The sequence below is a fragment of the Equus przewalskii genome, chromosome 1, assembly GCF_037783145.1.
Source record: "Equus przewalskii isolate Varuska chromosome 1, EquPr2, whole genome shotgun sequence".
NCBI lineage: Eukaryota > Metazoa > Chordata > Mammalia > Perissodactyla > Equidae > Equus > Equus przewalskii.
The window spans coordinates 105,447,361-105,468,750 of record NC_091831.1 but is presented as its reverse complement, the minus strand read 5'-3'; the positions used below and the strand labels follow the sequence as shown (position 1 = coordinate 105,468,750).

Here is a 21,390-nt window from a genome sequence, read left to right as displayed (position 1 = left end):
TCTCGGCCTCTGTCCAGGGCTAACATCCATTGGCATCTGATTGGTGTGCACTGAGCTGTTGGGGACAGCACTCAGCATGGGTGGAAGCCAGCTACCCCTCCCTAGCTGGCACCAGCTCTGGCCAGAGCCAGGGCCCAGGCCAGGCTTGTTCTACCAAGCAGAGAGCGACTGGGTGCTGAACTGGAAGTCCATGTGTGTGCATGGTTATACTGGGAGCAAGTGCTGGTGGGGGAGGTGGGCTGCACAGACTCAACTGAGAGACCCCACCCCCACCCCAGCACTCCACCTCACCGCCACTCCCTTCCGCCTCTGCCATCACTGGGGTGGGCTGGTATGCACACTCCGGTACAATTACAGAAATCTGCCCATTGCTTTGCCCTGTGCCTTCTCTGGAGAGGTGGAAAGAATACAGTTTCCTGTGGGGGTCCCTGTCCTCGCTCCCTTGGGTCACCAGACCAGTGTAAGTGGATTCCATGCGATAGGTCTTCCCCTGACAATTCCGCCTGTTCAGACTGGATTTGCTTTACAATTTGCGTGTTGTCTTTGCGGTCCAGCTTTCAGATGGTGCCCTTCTTGCACACTTGGGGTCAGGGCACTTTTATACCCGTCACCATGAATCTCCTATAAGCAGTCTCCAGACCTCCCACTTGCCAGGCTTTGAAGGCAGCAAGCAAGTTGCCCAGAAGGAAACTGGATAGAAGTCTGAACACCGTCAAAGTATCAGTGAATCTGGAAGCTTTGACATCTTCCATCCAAGCAATCCGTCACTTGGCCCCAAGGTGTTGTTGAGAAAGATAAGCCTGTCTCCAGGGAGATGATGGATGGGCCAGTCCAAAGACGTGCCACAGGTGCTGTCCTGCCCTCCCTGAAGCGGGAAGGACCAGTGGCCCCTCGGGAAGGGGCTGGCACCCGTCCCTTCCCGTAGCTGGGTGAGGGTGCCTGAGAATAGTGCGTCAAGTTTTGGTGAGGCAGGGCGGGCCTGGGGGGAATTTGGAATTGCCTCTCCCTCCCCCAGCCCTAGCAAATGGCCAAACCCTAAGAGAGTCCATATGAGGGACAAACTTCACATTTCCATCCCTGCCCAGGGCATTATTACTGCTCTGCTATGTTTGAAACATGACCTGCAGCTGCCTGTCTTCCCAGGATATTAGCTGTTCCCAGGTTTGTGCAAATCCTTGTTTTTGTCCACTAATGCTGAGTCCATGTATTCAGCCCGGGAGAAGGGAGAGGTCATTTAAAATGGGGGAGGAAGAAATTGAACTTCTTTCTGGAATAGCATGACTTTTGATCAGAAGTTGAGATGCTTTAGTTTCAAGCCCAGAGGCATTAATCACCACTGAGTGATGGGGTGTTTCTAATTAGAAACAAATTATTCTGGAGGGATTTTAATAGATGGTGTTCTTAAAGAAAACTGTTGGCTCTCAGTGTTAAGAGCATAGCCTTCTCTTTTACTAAAAAGATCAAAGTGGTCTTTGACTCCCTGGTGCCAGTGGACATCCCGCAGAAGGGAGCTGGTCTGACTTACAAGGCGTCAGTCACCCCCAGGTATGCCCCTCCACACCCAAGCCCCTGTCCTCTTTCCCTCTGTAATGTGGAGACAACAGCACCTCCCAGAGGCCTTAGGAGATCAGATGAAGCAATAAGCATGCAAACACCTGTGAGCCACAGACCTAGGAGGGCGTCAGGGAGAGCCTCTCACTCGAACATTGCTGCAGTGGGGTATCCCCCAGACGGCTGTTAGAGGTCTTCCTGTGTTCTGGGCAGGGGGATGAGGGCTCAGGTTCTGTGGCCTTAGCAATGAACAGACCTTATGTCATGAGACGGGTTAGTTAGTTATAGAAAGCTTTTCAGACCCAGCACCACTTCCCAAGCCTGTACTTTCTTTGATGGGAACTGATCCCCCAACCCTGCAAGGCCGGCCAGCCTGCCTGCCCAGCTGGGGCCCCCGCTTGCTGTGGGCTTGTGGTAAAGTCAGTGTGATTCAACCAACGCTTCCTGAGCTCCTGTGCTGTGCCAGACCTGTGCTGGGCACTAGGGGTACAAAAGTGGGCAATGACGCAGCCTAGATATGGACAGGGCAGCAACCATAGTAGGCCACACCAAGTCCCACTGGTCGGGTGTGAACACAGTGCTGTAGGACCCAGGCAGCCCCTGCCTTGGGAAGCCACAGATGGGGGTGCTGGCGGCAGGTGATGCTACTTCTGTTGGGACAGTCACAATGGCCCCTGGCATTCACCAATGCTTTAGCATTTACAAAGCACTTTCACTCATATTATCTCATTTGATTCTCACAGCCACCTATCCCCATTTTACAGATGAGGAAACTGAGGCTCAGAGTGGTGATGTGGCTGTTTTTCCAAGCTCACACAACTAGAAAATGGCAGGGCTTGGAGTCTAGTCCCTGCCTTCTGGCTCCCAATCCACTTTTCTTTCAAGTGCACCATAACATCAGAGGCTTAGTTTTCTAATTTGAAACAGGAAGAAGTTGAACTATAAGATGCCTTCAGTCCTAACCATCATGGGCCTGTGCTTGTTATAAAATCAAGCGTGTACCCACTCGCTCTCCAGCCTGCCTACTCTCCCCCATCACCTGTCAAAACCTGCTTCCCTAGGGCTTTGTATCAATCATTTACACTTTAGTGTAAATCTGTTGTCTCTGTGGGAGATCTTGAATGTTAAGTCTTCCCTTATTTGTGAAATAAAAAGTGGAGTCCTTAATAAAAGAAACTTGCGCATCAAAGAGCAAACATGGGAGGCACTGGGGACAGCAGGGCTCTTTTCTGAGATGTGTGAAACATAGCATGCAGGCAGCCAGCATTCTGCATGAAGATAGTTATAAGCAAATCCTCCATTTGATGATGTTACTCTTGCTAGTGTGAGCAGCCAGTGAAAGGAGGGTCATCCAAACTCAGTCTCTGGGCAGGGGCAGGAGGGAGAGGAAGCAGATACTCCCTTGTGTGGAGCACTTCGTGTGGGTGACGAGAGCCTGTGACTGGGTCAGAGGATTACAAAGAGAAGTCCAGGACCCGTACCTGCTCAGTTTAGAGAAATGAGTTTGCTGTAGAGCCGTGGAGTCCCTGGAAATTGGCAGGAGAGGCATCTGTGTGGACGTGAGCTGAACAGCCGAAAGGCCACTGCCTTTGCCCCTCTGCTCCCCTGCTGCCCCTCCATTCGCCCCGTGTTCTTCATCAAAACAGCTGCCTTTGCGTGGAGTGAGAGATGAGAGAGTGGGGATGCTGGAGCATCCGGGCCTCCCCTCACCCTACTCCAGGTTCTAACCACTGGACCTGACCATTGAATCAGAGAAACCGTCATCTCTAAGGAACACTTTTGTTTCATCACATGCCATGTCAGTGACCTCAGAGCAGGGCCCGTGGTCAGGACGACACAGGTCCATGTCCCTGCTCTGCTGTGGCCTCGTCTCACCTTGAACCAGCATCATCCTCTGTCAGATGGGTCTAAGGGTACCTGCCTCATAGGGCTGACTGCAGCAAGAATGACATCCACATAAAGCACTTAGCCCCAGGCCTGGCACATGGGAAATGCCCAGTAGGTGCACTTATCAGTTCACTGTCATCAACCATCACAGCCATAGGTCTCTGATCTCTCAGCGAAATCTCATTTCTTAAATGGGTCTGTAAAAGATTTATGTCTTAGAAGAACAGTTCTTTGAACATGGTCCAGGCCCGTGCGTGCCCTGCCCTGGAACCCATGCATGGTGACAGCATGGCTCAGGGGCAGGAGACATTTCTGCAGCATTTGCTGGGCACCTAGGCCATGCTGCTCTGGGAGGGTGGGGGGTCTTTGAAACAGTTGCTGATGGGAGAGCTGAGTTACCAAACTGATAACAGCTTCTGCCCGAGGAGAGGCAGTGAGGGCGGCCCCAGCAGGCTCCTCTGTGCTCCAGGCTCCAGTCTCGCCAGCCAGAATCAAGAGTTCCTGGGATAGCCAGCCCCTGCAGGTCATCAGGGGTCAGCTCGGCCTTCTGCTTCCCTAGCTATAATGTCCCAACCAGAATCTGTAGTTCAGCAGGCTGCAAATTCAGAGAGATAGGGGGAAACCCAAAGCTAACGCTGAAGGCAGGAGGAAAAAGCAGATTGAAAGAGAGTATGAGTTGAAGGGGGGGGGGGGGGTGTGTGTGTGTGTCTGTCTATCTGTCTGTCTGTGTGTGTGTGTGTGTGTGTGTGTGTGTCTAAAAAGGCTTTTCCAATTTCAAGGCTGGAGCAAAGACAGTGGGGATTTTCATTATTGTTTAAACCTGCTATTTCAGGTTTCAACAGCTTCCGAGGTTTGCATTGCTCATGCCAAGTCTGGGGGGAAATCTGTCAAAAATGCTTTTGAAGAGCTTTTGACATTTCACCAGCCAAGTGCCTTTCAGACACAAAGAGAAAATGGAGTTGCTCTCAGGGTATTTTCTCCCCCTGCCCTGCTCTCTCATTTGCTATCCGGACCTGCCCCAGGCAGGCTGACCCCTCAGAGAATGGCTCGGTGAGGACGTGGGGCGGTCACCCTGTGTGCAAAGGGTTCATCCTCACATCGTCTCACCCTAACCCCGTCTCCTGCTCCCAGAGCCTGTGGAGGGAGCCCCTGCCTGTGCCCCAGTCTGGAGGAACCAGAGCTCATGCGTGTATTAAACATTCCTACAGCGTTTTCCTCTTCCTGAGATTTTTACAACCTCCTTTAGCTAATTCTCAAAACATCCCTTTGGGATCTGGTGTTATTTATAGCCATGATTTTGCAGCTGGGAGAAGCAGGGGAAGGGAGTCCTCGTCGTGGTGGAGCCTGTCATCAGGGTCGGGCCTCTGTGTGGTGACAGAGACCTGGTTCCTCCCTGCTGGGGGATGGTGTGGCCATGGAGGAGTGTGGGCCTCAGGGCGGGCAGGCCAGGCAGATAGGCCGGGGCTGTGTCACTTGGGAAGAGTTACGTGGATGCTCTGAGCCTCACATTCTGCCTCTCTGAAAGGCGTGGCTGTGCCCTGCAGACACCATGCATGCCTTTGGCTCACCTACTGTGTTCCAAGCACTGCCCTGGCTGTTAGCATCAGGATTAACGAGGACTAATGAGGAGACACTAGCCCAGCCTCCAGGCCATGGTGGGCATGCGGAAGTTGGGCACTGCTGCTGTTATCATTATTTTATTGTTATTAATCCAAAGAAGTCAAGCCAGCAATGCTTGCCCCATGTCTTGCTGTCCCCTGGGTCTGAGGAACAGAGGTCTCCCCACTTTTGCAGGAAACTGTCTACCTAGAGGGATCTCTCTTTTTCACAGTCACTTCACAGTTTGCGTCACAAGCCTGTGAGTAAACCCAAATCAAATATTTCTCTCTCTCCTTTGTTGCCATGAACGTTTTGCTCTCTGTGCACTGAAAATTTTTATTTCGTTATTGCTTTTCCAGGAAACTTCCACCCCAAGTGTCTTAGACTCCCCCTCCAAGTGGGAAGGCCCGTGGGGTGGTGGCTGATCACCAGGCCCTATTAGTGACGCTCAGCTGCAGGCACTTGCTGGGAGGGGGCATGAGGGGCTGCCCTTACTTAAGCTCGTCTGGCAGGGAGCTTTTCTGGTGGATTTATTGCTGCTCGCTTTGTCTCCATTTCCCGAGGCTCCAGGAGCCACATTAAATCTTAATGTAATGAGCGACTTGAAAAAAATACCCAGCAGTGAAAGAGTGCTTCAAACAAGACCAGTTATGTTTTGTATAGATCTGTTTGCTTGGATTTTAAAAGCCTGAGAAATGGCTTCGCAGCGATGCTTGGGGCTAATTCGATGCTATCAGGATTCACTGTGGTCTCCTGGCTGTTTGTTTAAAGCGGAGGCTGAGGGGAGGGATGGAATTGGTTGTCTGTGCCCCTGTTGTCCTTCATGTGGGAGCTCAGGTTACAGGGGATGCCGTTCAAAAGCACCCTTCAGACCTGTCTGGAATTTCGTTTGTCTTCAGGGCCAAATCAGCCTCTAATTGTGCTCCAGAGGTTGTCTGGCTGAGCTGCCAGATGATTGCCGGGAGCCAGGCCAAGGTGGACGTCCACACCTGCCTGTGGAGGCCTGGCGTCGGGGCATGGCGGCCCGGGGAGAGCTAAGCACGTAGGCCAGGTGACTCAGCACCGTCCCAGGCTCCAGGGACTCCCTGGTCAGCTCTCTCTGCTCCTGGCCCTGGCATGCTGTTGTTAATAATAATAGCAGTGCTCATTGAGGGCCCAATCCTTCCCAGACTCCCTGCTAGGCACCTGCTCCAAGCTGTCTCTAATCATGGAAATCATTCTGCAAGGAAGGTTTTATTATCCCCAAGCCACAAATAAAGAAACTGAGGCTCAGATAGGTTAAGTAACTTACCTGAGGTCACATAGCTAGTAAGTGGGGCATGCAGCATGCTGATAGGCCCATCCTGCCTGCACCGCTGGGTCCCTGGTGAAACTCTGGTCAAGCAGGGTGCAGTTATGTGTGGATTTTAGGCCAGGAGCATGCTAGGCACCACCTCAACTCAAATGAAAATGCAGCAGGCGTGGAAGGTGGCAGCCACACCAAAGGGTCATTGGCAGAATTCTCCACTTTTATCTTTAATTAAGTAGGTAATTCTATTTTATTATAGAAAGAGAAAAATTAGTCCCACACACCAGATGATAGCACGGTAAATGGTTTTAATGGTTGATCTTCCGAACTCTTATACAGTCCACACACACAGGCATTGAACACAAATGGGATGGTTTCTCTACATGCCGCTCGGTCTTCTCACCTAACACACTGAGAGGCAGCCTCTGTGGGGCTGGCTCAGACACAGTTCCCACATGGATAAGCAAACACCCCAGTGTTCTCCAGAGTTCTTCCAAGTGAGCACAAGCCATTCATAGCCCAGAGCTGCGAGAACAGCAGCCCCTAGGGCTCCAGCTAAAATTTAACAAAACCTAAACTGAGTCAGATCTCTCTGAGGGCCAGAGTCTGCATGGTCTCAAAGTGTCCCCAAGGTGGCTGAGGGTCAGTCCCCAGCCTCTTGCCTGGCCCAGCCCTGTCTCTTGGAGGTGCCGGAGAGTCGTGAGAACAAACACGAGTCTGTGGGAGAAGTTTGGAGTTACCCTCATGGAGGATCTCACGGAGCAGGTCTTGTCCAGAATGGAGAGTTAAAAACCAGTGACCCAAGCTAGGAAAGATAAGGAAGAAATGGTGGAGCTGGGAGAGGACCTGGTTTTTTGATTCCTGGCCCCCCATAGAAGCTCCCTCCAGTACAACCTCTAATTCATATGGGAAGGTGGATCAGTAGGTGGGAGGGGGCTGCTGGGGATCCTGTCCCTCCTCTGCCACTCACTGACTCTGTGACCCTAGGTAAGGTACTGACTGCCCCCAAGCTCAGTGGCCAACATCCGCCTCTTAGGATTGTTGGGGAATGGTCCACGCTGTTGTGGAACCTCATGAGTGAGCCTACGGGACAAGCGAACATGCCTCCTGCACATGGCTTGGGGTGTCATGAATGCTGTCCTTTCCCCCCACCCACCTGGGCCCCAGAGCATGTCAAGCAAGACTAAGAACTTTCAGAGGGGAGATTAGTCCTCAAGGTCACCCCGAATGCCTGAGGTTTACAATGGTCATTGATCACTTCCGAGCAGAGACCTTGTCAATTTTGCACTTGGTTTTAATAGACCCCCCCCCCCCCCCAGGATTGAGCCCTTTCCCTGACTTCACATACGTAATAACAACACCTGCAAAAGACGTTGGAATGCTTCCTGGCATTCCTGGCCAGGAAGTGACTCAGCCAGGCTCACTGCCCCGCCCGCGTGGCCTGGGTACCTTGCGGTCAAGGGATGCCATGAGAGCAAGACGGCCATAGTCACGGTGCCTTCTCTGTTAACCTGTGCAGTTTTGGGGGGACCCAGAAACCCCACAACTGCCTGCCCCACCCTGGAGGCCCCCCATCTCCAAGAAGGACTATGAGCATACCTCACTCTCTCCTGTAGCAGGTGGTGCCAGAGCCAAGGGTCCAAGTCAAGATCTGAAGAGAAAAGGCTACTGGTGTTGCCTGTACATCAGCACCAGGTCCGTCTCTTCCCCGGTGGGCCTCGTTAATGCAAACAGTCATGGAAATAAGGCCCTGAGTGCGCAGTAAGCCCATTTTCCCAAGGAGCAGGGATTTTTTTTTAATTTTATGACCAATTTAGATATAAAAGTCTTTCATGGTGTAGGTGGACGAGTCAGATGCCTACTTAAAATATGTAACTTATTCATGTAGTTATTCATTCATATTTAAAGTTATCCATTATGTTTTTCTTAAAAGATTGGCACCTGAGCTAACAACTGTTGCCAATCTTTTTTTTTTTTTCCTCCCCTTCTTCTTCTCCACAAAGCCCCCCAGTACATAGTTGTATATTCTAGCTGTAGATCCTTCTAGTTATGCTATGTGGGACGCGGCCTCAGCATGGCCTGAGGAGTCATGCCTTGTCCACGCCCAGGATCTGAACCAGTGAAACCTTGGGCTACCGAAGTGGAGCACGTGATCTTAACCATTAGGCCACAGGGCCAGCCCTCCATGATGTTTTAATTTAGAAATGTTGCTATTTTCTCTCTCTAGCATATTTTAAAGTTGAACTTGATGAAACTGCTGCTTCTGGAGGGTCAAAAATAGTTGAATATAAGCAATTTTGTGAGGCGCAACCTAATATCTGCAATGTCTGTCTTCATCATCACTCGCTCCGCTCTCTGAGTCACCTGTTCCGTTTGCCAGAGCGCCTGGACTCCGCCGTCTGGGTTCACTGAGATGCCACCTTTTTTGACTCTTTCTGTGCCGCTCATTGGACATCCTCCTGAGCCGTGGCCTACCTTTGCTCCGCGCTGGCCTGACTCTGCATTGGAATGACTGCTCTGCATCCACAGGACTTTGCCCTGCCTGGCCGTCTGGGCTTTTCCTTCATTCACGCTGTTGGGGTGGACTCCCAGGCTCCTGGGATAACCACTTACCAGGTTACTTTTTAAGTGATCTTTAAACATTTCTCACACCATCCTCGCTCGTTTGTGATTTTGAAGTCCTGCCTCCAGGAGAAGAGAGTTAAATTTCTCTGCCTCTTTGTTTTTAAACCCTGGGTGATCTTGCTACAAAATAATTGAGGGCACCCCTTACCCTGACCTGAACTGTGAGAAGTTTTTTATTCCTTAAAGATAAGGCAACTCAGTCTTTTCCAAGAATAATTTTGCATGAAAGCCTTCCCCCCCTTATATTCAAGCACACTGTCACCTGTGAGTAAACTCTGCAGTCAGCGGGGCGCTAGATGTCGTTCTTGCTAATTACACATATTTGCACATAAGTACCCACCCACTTCATCGTAAGAAAGCTCTTCACACTCCACACAGGACCCTGGGAAGCCGTTCAGGGTAAGTCAGGTTCTCAGCTCCGGCTGCCCATGCAGTCACCTGGAGAGCTTTAAAAACACTGGTGCCCCGTGCCCCCTGCAGAGGCACTGGTTGACTGCTCTGGGACAGAAGGATTTTAAAAAGCTCGCCAGGTAATTCCATGCAGCAGATCCCAACCAGCAGCCAAATCCCTTCAAGATGCCCTCCAGGCAGAAATCACGTTGCTGTGGCACCTGTCCCATGTTCAAGGCCTCCCGTTGGTGGGAACCTCCTCATGTGACCTCATCCCTCCACTTCAGCACCCCTCAGACTTCTGTGTGCTTCCATGCCAACTCCTGAGGCCTGGAGTAGAGCCCAGAAATATGCATTTGTAATGCACAATGAATTCTCAAGGCTGCAAGCAGCTCTTGATGGGTTTTTCCAGAAGATGGGATGTGGAGCAAGGCACAAAGCTGAGGCCCTGGGGCCAGGCTTGCCTACTGGAGAAAGAGCCCATTCTGGGGTGGGAGTGCCAGAGTCCACAGTGGGACCACTTGTGGTTTTCCCACCTCTTTTGTGATAGGCCCAAGGGGGAGGAGATGGGGAGGCATATGATCCAGATGGCACCTGGCATCCTCGCCATGTGTGGCGTTCAGAGGAAGACCCCACTCCCATCTCTCCACCTCGAGGTGCTGGTATTAACTCCAGCTGGGCTACTGCACCTGTGGCCTTTGCTTTATTAAAGTTTTGCAGAGTACTCTCAGAACCCTGTAAATCACGGGATGTGTGGGTGCTGGGGGACGCTAGATGGAGAGAGTACAAATGTGGACCTAGCTCTCTGGCTGGGAAGAGACCAACTTAACGGAGAGACAATTCCAGGGGCTCCCGGGAGAGTGAGTAAGGGCTAAGATGCTCAGAGCGCAGGATCAGGGTGGAGGAGCTGGATACCTGGCAGGCTCCCTGTGAAACACTTTTAAAAGTGTGCGAAGAGGAACAGGAAGAGAAACAGGAGAACAGAATCGCATGGGAAAATCTTGCCAAGTCCACTCATTGGGTTGGGATGGTCTGTTGAACTACATTGGCCTGGTTTTAGCAAACCGAGGTCTGCAAGTGCTAGAGATGCCAGCAACTAGGGATTTGGTGTCTAAATTAAAACTGTTAGCCACAATATTAGTCCATGACTCTCTTATGCAAGAAAGGTTGAACTTCTTCATTTTCTCTAACGTTACTTAATTCTGATCTCCAACCCTCAGGCTCGTGGGGAATCCAACGCCAGTCGTTACTGGGCTCCTCTCCACACCCAGGGCTGGGCAAAGGCCCTGGAGCTTCATGCCACACACAGTGCTGGGGAGAGCCCCATGGTCATCAGGTCCAGTCCCTCCTGGGTACCAACGAATTTCACAAAGCCCAGCTCTCTGCTTGGAACGGGGGTGAGAGGGGTGGGAGGTGAAATTCAACCAGCATAAATGAGTATTTCAGCAGTTGTCTTGTGGCTCAGTCAGCTCAAGCTGCTGTAACAAAATACTGCTGACTGGGAGGCTGCAATAACAGACATTTATTTCTCACAGTTCTGCGGAGGCTGAGAAGTCCAAGATCAAGGTGCTGGCCAATTGGTTCTTGGTGAAGGACCACTTCCTGGCTTGTAGACAGCTGCCTTCTCATTGTGTCCTCACGTGATGAAAAGGGAGAGCTCTGTTCTCTCTTCCTCTTCTTATAAGGACACTAATCTTGTCATGGAGGCCCCAGGCTCATGACCTCGTTTAAACCTGATCACCTCCCAAAGGACCCACCTCCGAATACCATCCCAGTGGGGGTTAGGGCTTCACCAGGTAAATGTCAAGGGCACACAAACATGCCGTTCATAATATCTTGAAACAGTCTTCCATCAGGCAGCTGGTAGGCAGCCAGCCCTCTTGTCCTACAATTATTTCAAGCACCTGAGAATGACATGCAGGGGCCAGGCCAAGGGCTGACTGTGTTGTGAAGCCATCACCACAGGTCCCCAGCCCGGCTCAGGCCCCCAGCTCAGGCTGTTCCTGTCTCTGGCAGTGCTCATCGACCTGTGGGAAGGGCCTGCAGTCTCGTGTGGTACAGTGCATGCACAAGGTCACTGGGCGCCATGGCAACGAGTGCCCTGCCCTCTCGAAGCCAGCAGCCTACAGACAGTGCCACCAAGAAGTCTGCAATGACAAGATCAACGTGAACACCATCACCTCCCCTCGCCTTGGTGAGTGCCTCTGCTGGCCCCCAGCTTCTGGGGGATGCTGCCTCCCCCGGCCAGCGAGTCCCCACTGGCAGTGGGAGTCCTATACACCAGAAAGCCCCCTCCTCAGGCCTTATTTGAGGTCTGGAGAGGCTGACATTTGTCAGTTCTGTAGAAGATCAGAGGTTTCAGAGATGGGATTCCATTCCTTGTCATGAAAAAGACGTTTGCTAACTAGAGTCTCAGACATTTGAGCGTCCCACTAGGCCCTCTGCCTGCAAATGGGGAGCAGGGGAGAATGTTCCTCAAACGTTTTAGGACTCCCATGCATGAAGGGGGCAAAGGGAGGTGCTTCCTTCTGGAAATGAAGGATGAAAGCTTGGTGCTGTATGCATGGGACGTTCTTAAGCTAACGCTGGAGAAGAAGGCAGAGGTTTTTATAGGCTGGAGTCTTTCCTTCGGCAGAGAGCTTTCGTGTGAGCACTTTAGCCGTGAGCGCTCCAAACCTGGCCCTTTACCAGGCCATGGTCTAGGCCGGCAGTGGCACAAGAAGAAGAACGTTTAACACTCATCGGATAATTCCTTTGATCAGAGTTTCTGCTTTTCCAAATAGAAATCCCTAGGGAATCTTTTCCCACCCAAAGCCCCTTTCCCCAATGCTAGAATGCCACCAGAATGAAGGGGTTTCTAAGTTGCTTCCTTGGGGGTCTTTGAGCTTGCAGAGGTGTACCCCAGGCTTTTGCATGCACGAGCCTGCTTGGTGTCCTCCAGAGACCTCCCTCAGGCAGCATCTGCTGTCCCCACAACCAAGACCCTGAAGGAGATTTGGGCCACTTGCTTGTGCCATGACCTTGTGCTTTTGTGGACCCTTTCATGCCCACTGCCCTATGCCGTTCTGTTTTATAAATGCCAGCAGTGATGATGTCTGCCGTCATTAAATAATGGTAAGTGCCACTTAGCTCAGAAGCAGGTTGGGCAGCACCCTTACCCTGAGGAGGCAGGCAGACTACTACACTCTGCCAAGTGGTCAGGTTGGACATGAGTGTGTCCGCTATAGGAGAAAGCAGCCTCCAGAGTGGCCTTGGCAGGGTGTATAATGTCCTCAATCTGTGCAAGGCTCCAGTGTACACATGGGTAAAGGCAGCCCCAGAATGTGTCATATCACAAGCCATTTCCGTGCATGCATCATGATGCCCACATGCCATCCATAACCCCTGGGCTTTCTCTCTCCACTGTCCCCTTAGCTGCTCTGACCTACAAATGCACACGGGACCAGTGGACAGTATATTGCCGGGTCATCCGGGAAAAGAACCTCTGCCAGGACATGCGGTGGTACCAGCGCTGCTGCCAGACGTGCAGGGACTTCTATGCAAACAAGATGCGCCAGCCGCTGCCACCACCGCCAAGCTCATGACACACGGCCCAGCGGTCCCGCAATGCTCTGACACGAGGTCTGAGTCCTGACGACATGGCTAGTTGAAAGCCCACCCACCCGAGAGCACACCAGTCCTGCGGCCGGGACCCCACAGCACGCCGCCGCTCACCCACAGGCTGTTCTGAGAATCCAATCGCTAGAACTTGAGAGTGGACTTGGCATTTGCCGTTAGTGCTTTTATACTTAATATATTATTAACAGCCACTGGATGGCTTTCTACAGTATGGAAAAGATAGGCATGAGTCACAAAGTATTTGTAATTTCTAAGGTTCCATGTACCTCAAAGGGAACACCTCTGACAGACAATTGTCAAAAGAGAGACGTCATTGAATGCCTCTGTCGTGGCTTTCTTTTGACCTTTGAATTCCGAGTGCTTGATGTACCACGGGGGGAATATCCAAAAAATGAGACATGTTAAAACAGGCTTTATTCTGAAAGCCAGCAACACCCTGGACGGAAGGACAGATGTCAGGGAGCCTCTGCTATTGGTTTCTCCAGAGAGGGCCGGGTGGCCAGAGCCCTTCTTGAACCACGAGAATCGGTACTTTGCCTCTCCGAGAACATGTTCTCTAGATCCCAGGCCTGGCCTTGGAAATCTTGTCCCTGAGAGTTTGAATCTGTGTAAGCCAACAAGGACACCAGGGGCACATAGTGCTACACACCACCCACGTGGGGGAGAATATTCTGGAAGGGTTTGGGTTTGGGGAGGCATCTAATTTTCAGATCTCTGCTGTCCACCACATAGGGAAACAGAAGAGCCTTTGTCCAAAGTGCTGTGAAATGGGACACATGCTAATTTGGGCTACGGGATTGCTTCCTGGCATAAAGGTAAGCTCAAGACAGCTTTGTCAGGGGCGTGTGGGGCTCCCATTCTGCCTTCTGGGGGCCTCCTCTACTCTAGCCTATACTGCATAAAGCTTTGCACCTTGGAGATGGCTTCCCATTGACCTTGGCCATCTATCTGAAGTTGATTCTTTTTAGAACCTCTGAGGACTCAAGCTCAGGCCTGGCTGCTTTGCCCTGGCACAGGGTGGATTTCCTCCAGGGGCCACGCAGCCTGCTGTGCCAGGATCAGTGGAGGAGTGCCGCCTAGGCCAGGATCACTGCATGCTCACCAAGCCTTCCCATAGCCCAGACCCTGCATTACTCATTACTGTCATGCTCTCATAATTGACCTGTCTTCTTACTGGGACAGGAATGACACTCTTTCCCTCCTACAGTCCCCTCCACCCTGAAAACAGAGCTGTGCCCTCTCCGGAGCCCAGGGAGATGACAAGAGTGGCCTCTTTGAGAGCACGGAAGATAGTAGGACCCTGCCTCCCGCGGGAGTTGGGAGGAGGGGACCCTAGATGCCAGGAGGTCTGTTTTGCTGACCAACTTGGTGGGCGTTTGATGGGTGCTTATGTTCAAGGACTTTACCATGAGAAACCCACCTTCTCCCTTATTTCAGAGGGAATCTCATTTAGGCTAATCTCCACGGGATCATCTCCGAGTGCTCCTTGTTTATTGGTGCTGTGTTTATGTATCTGTGTTTTTGATGTCACAACTTTAGGATCAGCTTAAATCAGAAAGAAAAAAAATTCTCTGCCATCTCAAGCCTGGCTTATGGGCTGTGTCTTGGTTTTCGATTTTTACTACCCCAGGGGCAGAGAAGTGGTCGGATGGCAGGGAATTTACTCGTTTCCACTTGAATCAGTGAGAAGTGTTGAGAAACTTCCTTAGGTGCTCTGTGGAAAGAGCCAAGAGAATGCCATGACGGAGTGGCCCACCTTGCAGTGTAACCCAACGGTTGCTCCAGGGCCTGTGCAAAATGCTGTCCTCCCCGGCTCAGGCTTGGCTGCCAGCAGACTCCCCAAAGCCCTGTTTGCACAAAACTCTCAAATTCTTGGGGAGCTAGGGCTCAGTTTTCTCCTCACCCCAAGTGGGCTGTACTTCGCTGAAGATCAGCAGAAAGCTGTCAGCCTCTGGGGCTGAGGAGCAGAGTGGAGACAGCCAGCTGAGGAAGCCAGGGAAGGCTTGCCTGCTGTTCCTCATGGGCCCATGGGCCCACCCTGGCTGGGCAAGCACGGGCATGTGCCCACAGGTGAGCACTTTCCCTGGTACCTCTGAATGTCCCCCTTGGCCACCTTGACTATCAACTGGACGCCCTGGCAAGGGCCTCACACCCTCAGAATGCAAGTAATTGATTCCGTTATTATTCCACACCCATTGGTTCCACAAAGTCCGTGTTTTTCTGAGCTCTTTTGGCTCATGCTGGCACTGTTACTCTGAAACTCACCAGCCCGCCTTCTGTTTATGACACAAGCAATGATTGATTTCCGTGAAGCCATCATGGCAGTCTTGCTCCACTTTGTCCAGAAGACATTGAAATCCTGTGATTACAACAGTGACGCTTCTTTGTTGTTAACCATAGCCTGTACTGTCACTCAAGTACTGTACCTTTTCGGTTGCACAAATTACTAACTACAGAGTCTTACGACCTTATGGTGCTATTTTCATTGGTGCAAATGAAACCTTCTCAGTTGACCATGGCTTGATATAATCAGAACACAGGGAAAGATCCTCAATGGCAATAACATCATTGCTTTGTTCTCTTTTCTTCATTTCAGAGTCAAATGTATATATTTTCCATTAGTAAACTTACATTACGTACTGTACCCATGGTATTTTTGTTTTACTTTTTGGTGCTGGTTTTGAAAGACAAAAAAAGAACAGAAGACAAACATTGGACACTACTGTAAATGAAAAATTAATCATTTCATTGGAAGCGAGTTGAATATGTTTAATAAAATGTTTTTCCATAACAATTTTAAGCTGTCTGTGAAGTAAAAGACAAAAACCAGTCCTCGAGGACTGACAGAAGGAGGCTGTGTCCTTTCCTTCTGCCTGGTCACAGAGCTTGCCTGGACTTGGCTGCCGTGAGCTGCAGCCTGCCGACCACAGCTGTGGACGGTGTCAGAGGTCTCTGGTAAATGCAGTTCTGGCGGGTGGCTGTGTCTCCCCAAGTGAGTGCTAACAAATCATTCAGTACTGGGCCTCATCCCTGTGTAGTTGCAAAACCCTGGGTGGGGACATGACGGTCTAACAGCTGTGCTGTGAGTCTGGGTGTCTGAAGCAAGCAGCAGCCACCTTGCTGGCAGAACCACGCATGCTCCGTGGGGGTACAGTGACCCCTGCTGCAGAGGGCCCCTCAGACAGAGCTCAGGCCCCTTTTATGCCAGAATGGGCACCTGCTCCCTACAACCTGGGCTCTCCAACTTTTAGCCCCCACCCCAACCCCGCTGACGGTCCAAACAGCTTCCCTCCTCCTGGAGGTGTGAGCCAGAGTCCTGGCCCTGCCGACCTCCCAGCCTGGGGACATCAAGGGCACCACACTGTCATAACTGGGACCACTGCGGCCATTTGGACCCCATCTGGGCCTGACATGCAGCAGAGATGTCACAATTCCTGCTCCTGGGGAGGGTTCCATCTCCTCCTGGCATCAAAGAGAAAGAGCTCCCCACCCAAGAACTTATAGCACCTAACTCCGTTAGACAGAGTGCCTCCTTTTAATATTGGAGCAGCACCCAGAAATTTCACGAAATACAGCTCATTTGTTTAATAGACAATGAACTGCCCCTAGCGCCCTGGTTGCCGGGAAACCTGTAGCTTGTCTTAGTTCTCAAGGACAATCAGCCACCCACCTCAGGGACCTGTTAGGACCTTCTCCTTTCTCTGAGAGTTCTGATCTCTCTGGTGGGTTAACTTGTAAAAGCCCTGATGTTATGTAATTTCTTTATGAGCTGCTTGGATTCCCGGGTGGCCCTCAGCAATTCCAGTTTGTCAGATGAAATTGATAAGCTCTCAATCAGCAAGTGTCGAGCAGGATTCTAATAGGAACCAAGCACTTTCTGGAACCTCCGAGAACACAAAAGAACCAAAGACCTGCTCAGGAGCCCCCAGGCCCACCAGGCAGACAAGCCTGGAGTCCTGGACAACAGAGAATGAGAGCCACAGAAATTCTGAGAAGGGAAAGGTCAGGACTTCCGTTGTGGGATTGTTGATTGATCTTCTAGACACAGGCTAGAAGGGTTGGGGCTGGAACCCTTTATATGGGTGCTCTCCCTCTACAAACGGTCTTGGCAAAAGCCCTCACCTTTCTGCTTCTAGATGCAAACCTAGCCCTATCTGTGTCCTCCTCTGATGACGTGGAAGACCAGCCCTCACACGTTTGGTTAATCCCCCGTCGGTTCTCTGCAGGCTGCCTCCACCTCCTGACTTTCAACTCTCCAGACCACTCCACTGGCTTTTGCCCCCTATACCACAATAACATTGTTCTTGACGGGTAACCAGTGACCTTCAGGGTATCAAATTGCATAGACATTTTACTGCCCTGTTCTCCAGCTCTCAGCAGCCTGCTCCTTTGGGACATCTTCTTCTCCAGCTTCTGGAGTGAGCTCTCCTTTCTCCTCCTCCTCCTTTCTAGCTCCCCTTTCTCTGCCAGCTCTCTAGGTGATAGAGTGCCCCAGGGCTCAGCCCTCCATCCCCTTTCCTCTCTCTACTTCCTCCCTAGGTCATGTCACCTAGACCCAAGACTTTTAAGACCACGTACATTCTGCTATCTTTCAAATTAACCTCTTGGGCCCTGACCTCTCTCTTGACCTCCATATTCATATATGACCTCTCCATGTGTGTAGTCAATCCCACAGGAAGCTCTGGGACTGGGATGGCTCTTCACAGTTGTCCCAAATCTGAGATTCGATAGGGACAGCTCACCTCTGCTTCATGTGGCATCAGTTGGGGTGGCTCGAAGGACAAGTAGAGGCTGGGATTATCAGAAGGCTCACACCCTTGCGTATTTGGCAGCCTGTGCCAGCCGTAAGAACCTCAGCTAGGACTGTCGGCCAGAACCCCTACAAGAGGCCTCTCCAAGGGGCTGCTTGGCAACCCTGAAGGATGATGGCAGAGTTTCAGTGTCAGACACTCTAAGAAAAAGATGAGGACACTCATGAGAGCTGTGTCACCTCATGTGACAAATCAAAACTTACACGGCATCACTTCTACCATCCTCTGATAGTTGAGGCCGTCACAAAGGCAGTTCAAGGGGAGGGGACAGAGTTCACCTCTTGCTTAGGGAGTGGCAAGGCTTTAGAAGAGCAGGTGAGATGGGAAATGTTGTGGCCATTTGGGGGAAGATTCATACACCCCCATATGCAAAGTACACACATGCCCCTCCCACCCCACCCCACCCCCAAAGTGTCATCCTATGTCAGCATCATGTTCAGGCTCAAAGTCCAGGACTGCGTCATCTAAGTCAGGTGCAGGTGCAGACGGGTGTCCTCCCATGTGGTTCTGCGGGGACAGCTACTTGAGCAATTTCAATCAGCAGACCAGTGAACTCAAAAGAGAGATTATCTCCTCCAAACCGCCAACCCCTGAGAGAAAACGGTGTGACGGGCATAGCAGACCCCTGGAGACTCTCCCTGTTTAAAAAGGAGGGATGGGGAGGCACACCACAGTCACTGTCCTTAGCAGTTCTGAAGTCCAGCCTGGCACATGTGGCCGATTCCATTAGGCTCAGCCCTACTGCCTGGAATGATCGTCCCTGGGCTGTCTCCAGAACCCAAAGAGGTTTGCTGCTCGTTCTAATTCATTCTTAATGGAGGGGAGAGCAAGATGTAATCAAGTGTCCTTTCCTTTGGAGAGGATGTCCTGACATACCCCAGACCACTGGACTCCTAAAAACTTCACTGATATGACATGTCCTTGAATCTTCCTGGGCTTTATCTCCCACCTGCTAGAGTACAGGTATCATATGAAGACCTCCAATTTCCTTGCCTCTTCTTGCTCACCTGATCTGATTAACTTGATGCCATGGATACCGTGGATCAGAGTGGAGTCTGTGAAGGGTCTGCACAGGCCAGGCCCTTCTGAGTTCTATTATAAGAGAATGGGAGAGTTAACATAGCCCTGGGGAAGTCTGTAAGTAAATGGGTACTATTGACTGTCACACATAAATATGAACTGCTCTGGTCTTCCTTTCTTACAGGGGTGGAAAAGGATACATTCTCCAGCTCGATAGTCATATATCTTGCATTTGAACCTTGTTAATCTGCTCTAGCAAAGATACCACATCTGGCACAGCAGTTTTGGGGGCTAACTCTTGGTTAACATTGCGGTAGTCCACTGTCATGTGACAGGACCCAATCTAAATTTTGTAGCAGGCAGACTGATGAGTTACATGGGAATGTGATGGGGACAACCGGTCCTGCATTCTTTAGATCTTGAAGCAGGACACTAAAAGATGCCATTCTCACAGGGTTACAGTAGTGCTGTTGACTTGTTGTCTTGCCTGGGGAGAGGGAGGCTGTTTCACAGGCTTCCACTTGGCCTTCTCTGCTACAGTAGTTCTTTATCCCATTGGCCAAGGATGAAGTTCACCTATTCCAAGTGTACATTCCGGGAAGGGAGAAATGATCACTGGGTGACCTCAAGGACCCAGTGGGCCATAGTGAGGTCCCATAGTGGGACGTCAAGGGCTCACTATGAACCGCACCTATGGGGACTCTATTTATTATCTGAACCCCATCCCCTTTCACTCTAAAAGGGAGACCATGATAACACACTGAGTCCCCTTTAGCAATGTCAACTTGGATCCTGTGTGAAGCAGGTAATTGACTAATAATTAAATTAATCATCCTCAGCATTTTTACTGTCTTTCTCCAATGCATCAACAACAGTCAGCAACAGCCACTGAATTTCTTTGCCTTATAATTTCTGTTTCCCCATATCTCTCAAATGGCTGAGGTATTGCACTACCAGTGAAAGTGTCAACCCTTGTCCTGTACAGATGCCAGGGGCATGGGGCCCTTGTATCTAGCTGGCAGGTGATGCAGCTCTAAAATCCTATTTTAGGGTCTGCTTCCTAGAACCACTCCTGGCACCAACTGCCTTAGTGTGAGTTCTGGGTCTCTGATAAGGAGATTTGTGGGCAGAAGGTTCACTGGGAGGTGCCCTCGGGAACACTGTGACAGAGTGAGAGAAGCAGGGTTGGGTACAGGGAGGTATGGAACTCAATGCAGTCTTGACATGCTCAGCTGATCCCATACGGAGTTTTGGAGCTGGAATAACCCTTCAAAGTCGTTCCAGATTGAGGCAAGGGGCAGACCTTTGTATATCATTGGCTGCGAGCTGCCCCAGGGAAGGAGTGTAATCTTGAGAGTCAGCTGCTTTCTGCCGAGGGTGAGGCCTGGGGGACAGACTCAGCTGTGATTCAGCCAACGCTGCTGGCAGCTGGGGGGATGAGGGCCTTGGTCTTGAAGGGGGATGGGGGGAGCACACCATGGCAGCCACTGCATGCCTCACACTTAGATTTTGCAACATTAAATCCCCAATTTCCTCCCTCTTATACATTCTTTCCTTCTGGAGGCTTCCCCATCTCAGTAAATGACACTACTGTCCACTAATGTTGACATCAAAACCTCAAAGTCATCCTTTTTTCCTCAGTTTCTCCTTCCATCCCCAGTCTAATGCAGCCATAATAAACATTGTTTCTGCCTCCAAATTATGTCTCTAATCTGTCTGCTTCTTTCTACCTCTCTGCCACCACTGTGCGCCAACTCACAGACCTCTCCCCGGGACCCTGCAAAAGCTTCCCTACCATCTCCCTCCCTCCTCTCTGGCTCCTTCCTATACATTCTCCACACCCTAGTCAGAGTAATATTTCAAAAACATAAATCACGCCATTCCCCCACTTAAAACCCTTCAACAGCTTCTCACCCTGGAGTTTTCTCGTCTCACGGCCCCATGTGACCCTGCCCCTGCTGTCCTCATCTCCCACCCCTGTCCTTCTCACACATACGTCAGCCACACAGTCTCCTTTCTGTCCCATGATCCTCCACTCTCTTCCCCGCTGTTGGGCCTTCGCAGGTTTTGTTCCCACCACCCCCGGTTCTTCCCATGGCTGATTACCTACATCTTTCATGTTGCAGCTGAAATGTTGTTCGTCAGACAGACGTTCCCTGAACACCCTATCTAAAGTGGCTCCCCAGGCACGGTGGCCATCTTCCTTCCCTCCTCAGTATGGGCCCATAACCTCTCATTACTTTGTTAACGTTTTTACTCGTGTATTATCTGTTTTCCCATCTGGAAAGTCAGTTCCACCAGGGCAGAAAACACGTCCCTCGTGTGTATCGCCAGATCCCTGGTGCCCAGCATATGCATGTACTAAGTGAATACGCCTACCCTTTCCTAGTTACAACTTATATTGTTTAGATTATTTTCAGATAAGTTCAGGCTTGTGCCAGAAGATGTTTATACTGGATAATAAAAGTGCACTCTAAATTCAGTGATTTTTTTGCATATATCTTAAATGATACAAATATTTGGACAACTAGCTGTAAGTCAATGAAAACAAGATGTTTGCAGTTTTTCAAATTCTACCCCTTGTCAACCCTCCCTTGCCAA

The 21,390-nt window shown here is 50.8% G+C and overlaps 1 protein-coding gene across 6 annotated transcripts in view; it reads left to right on the top strand.

The window, feature by feature from the left end:
• The window catches only part of ADAMTS17 (ADAM metallopeptidase with thrombospondin type 1 motif 17), a 338,906-nt gene extending 323,154 nt beyond the window's left edge, over positions 1-15,752 (top strand). For 4 of the 6 annotated variants that reach the window (XM_070620387.1, XM_070620368.1, XM_070620376.1 and 1 more), the window contains 2 exons: positions 11,357-11,534; positions 12,755-15,752. In XM_070620387.1, the coding sequence (XP_070476488.1) occupies positions 11,357-11,534; positions 12,755-12,924 (348 nt within the window). In that variant the 3' untranslated portion in view covers positions 12,925-15,752. Of the gene's footprint in view, positions 1-8,552; positions 8,978-11,356; positions 11,535-12,754 lie in introns of those variants that run through there. The other 2 variants (XM_070620358.1, XM_070620430.1) reach the window with 2 other exon arrangements.
• Positions 15,753-21,390: the final 5,638 nt, after the last annotated feature.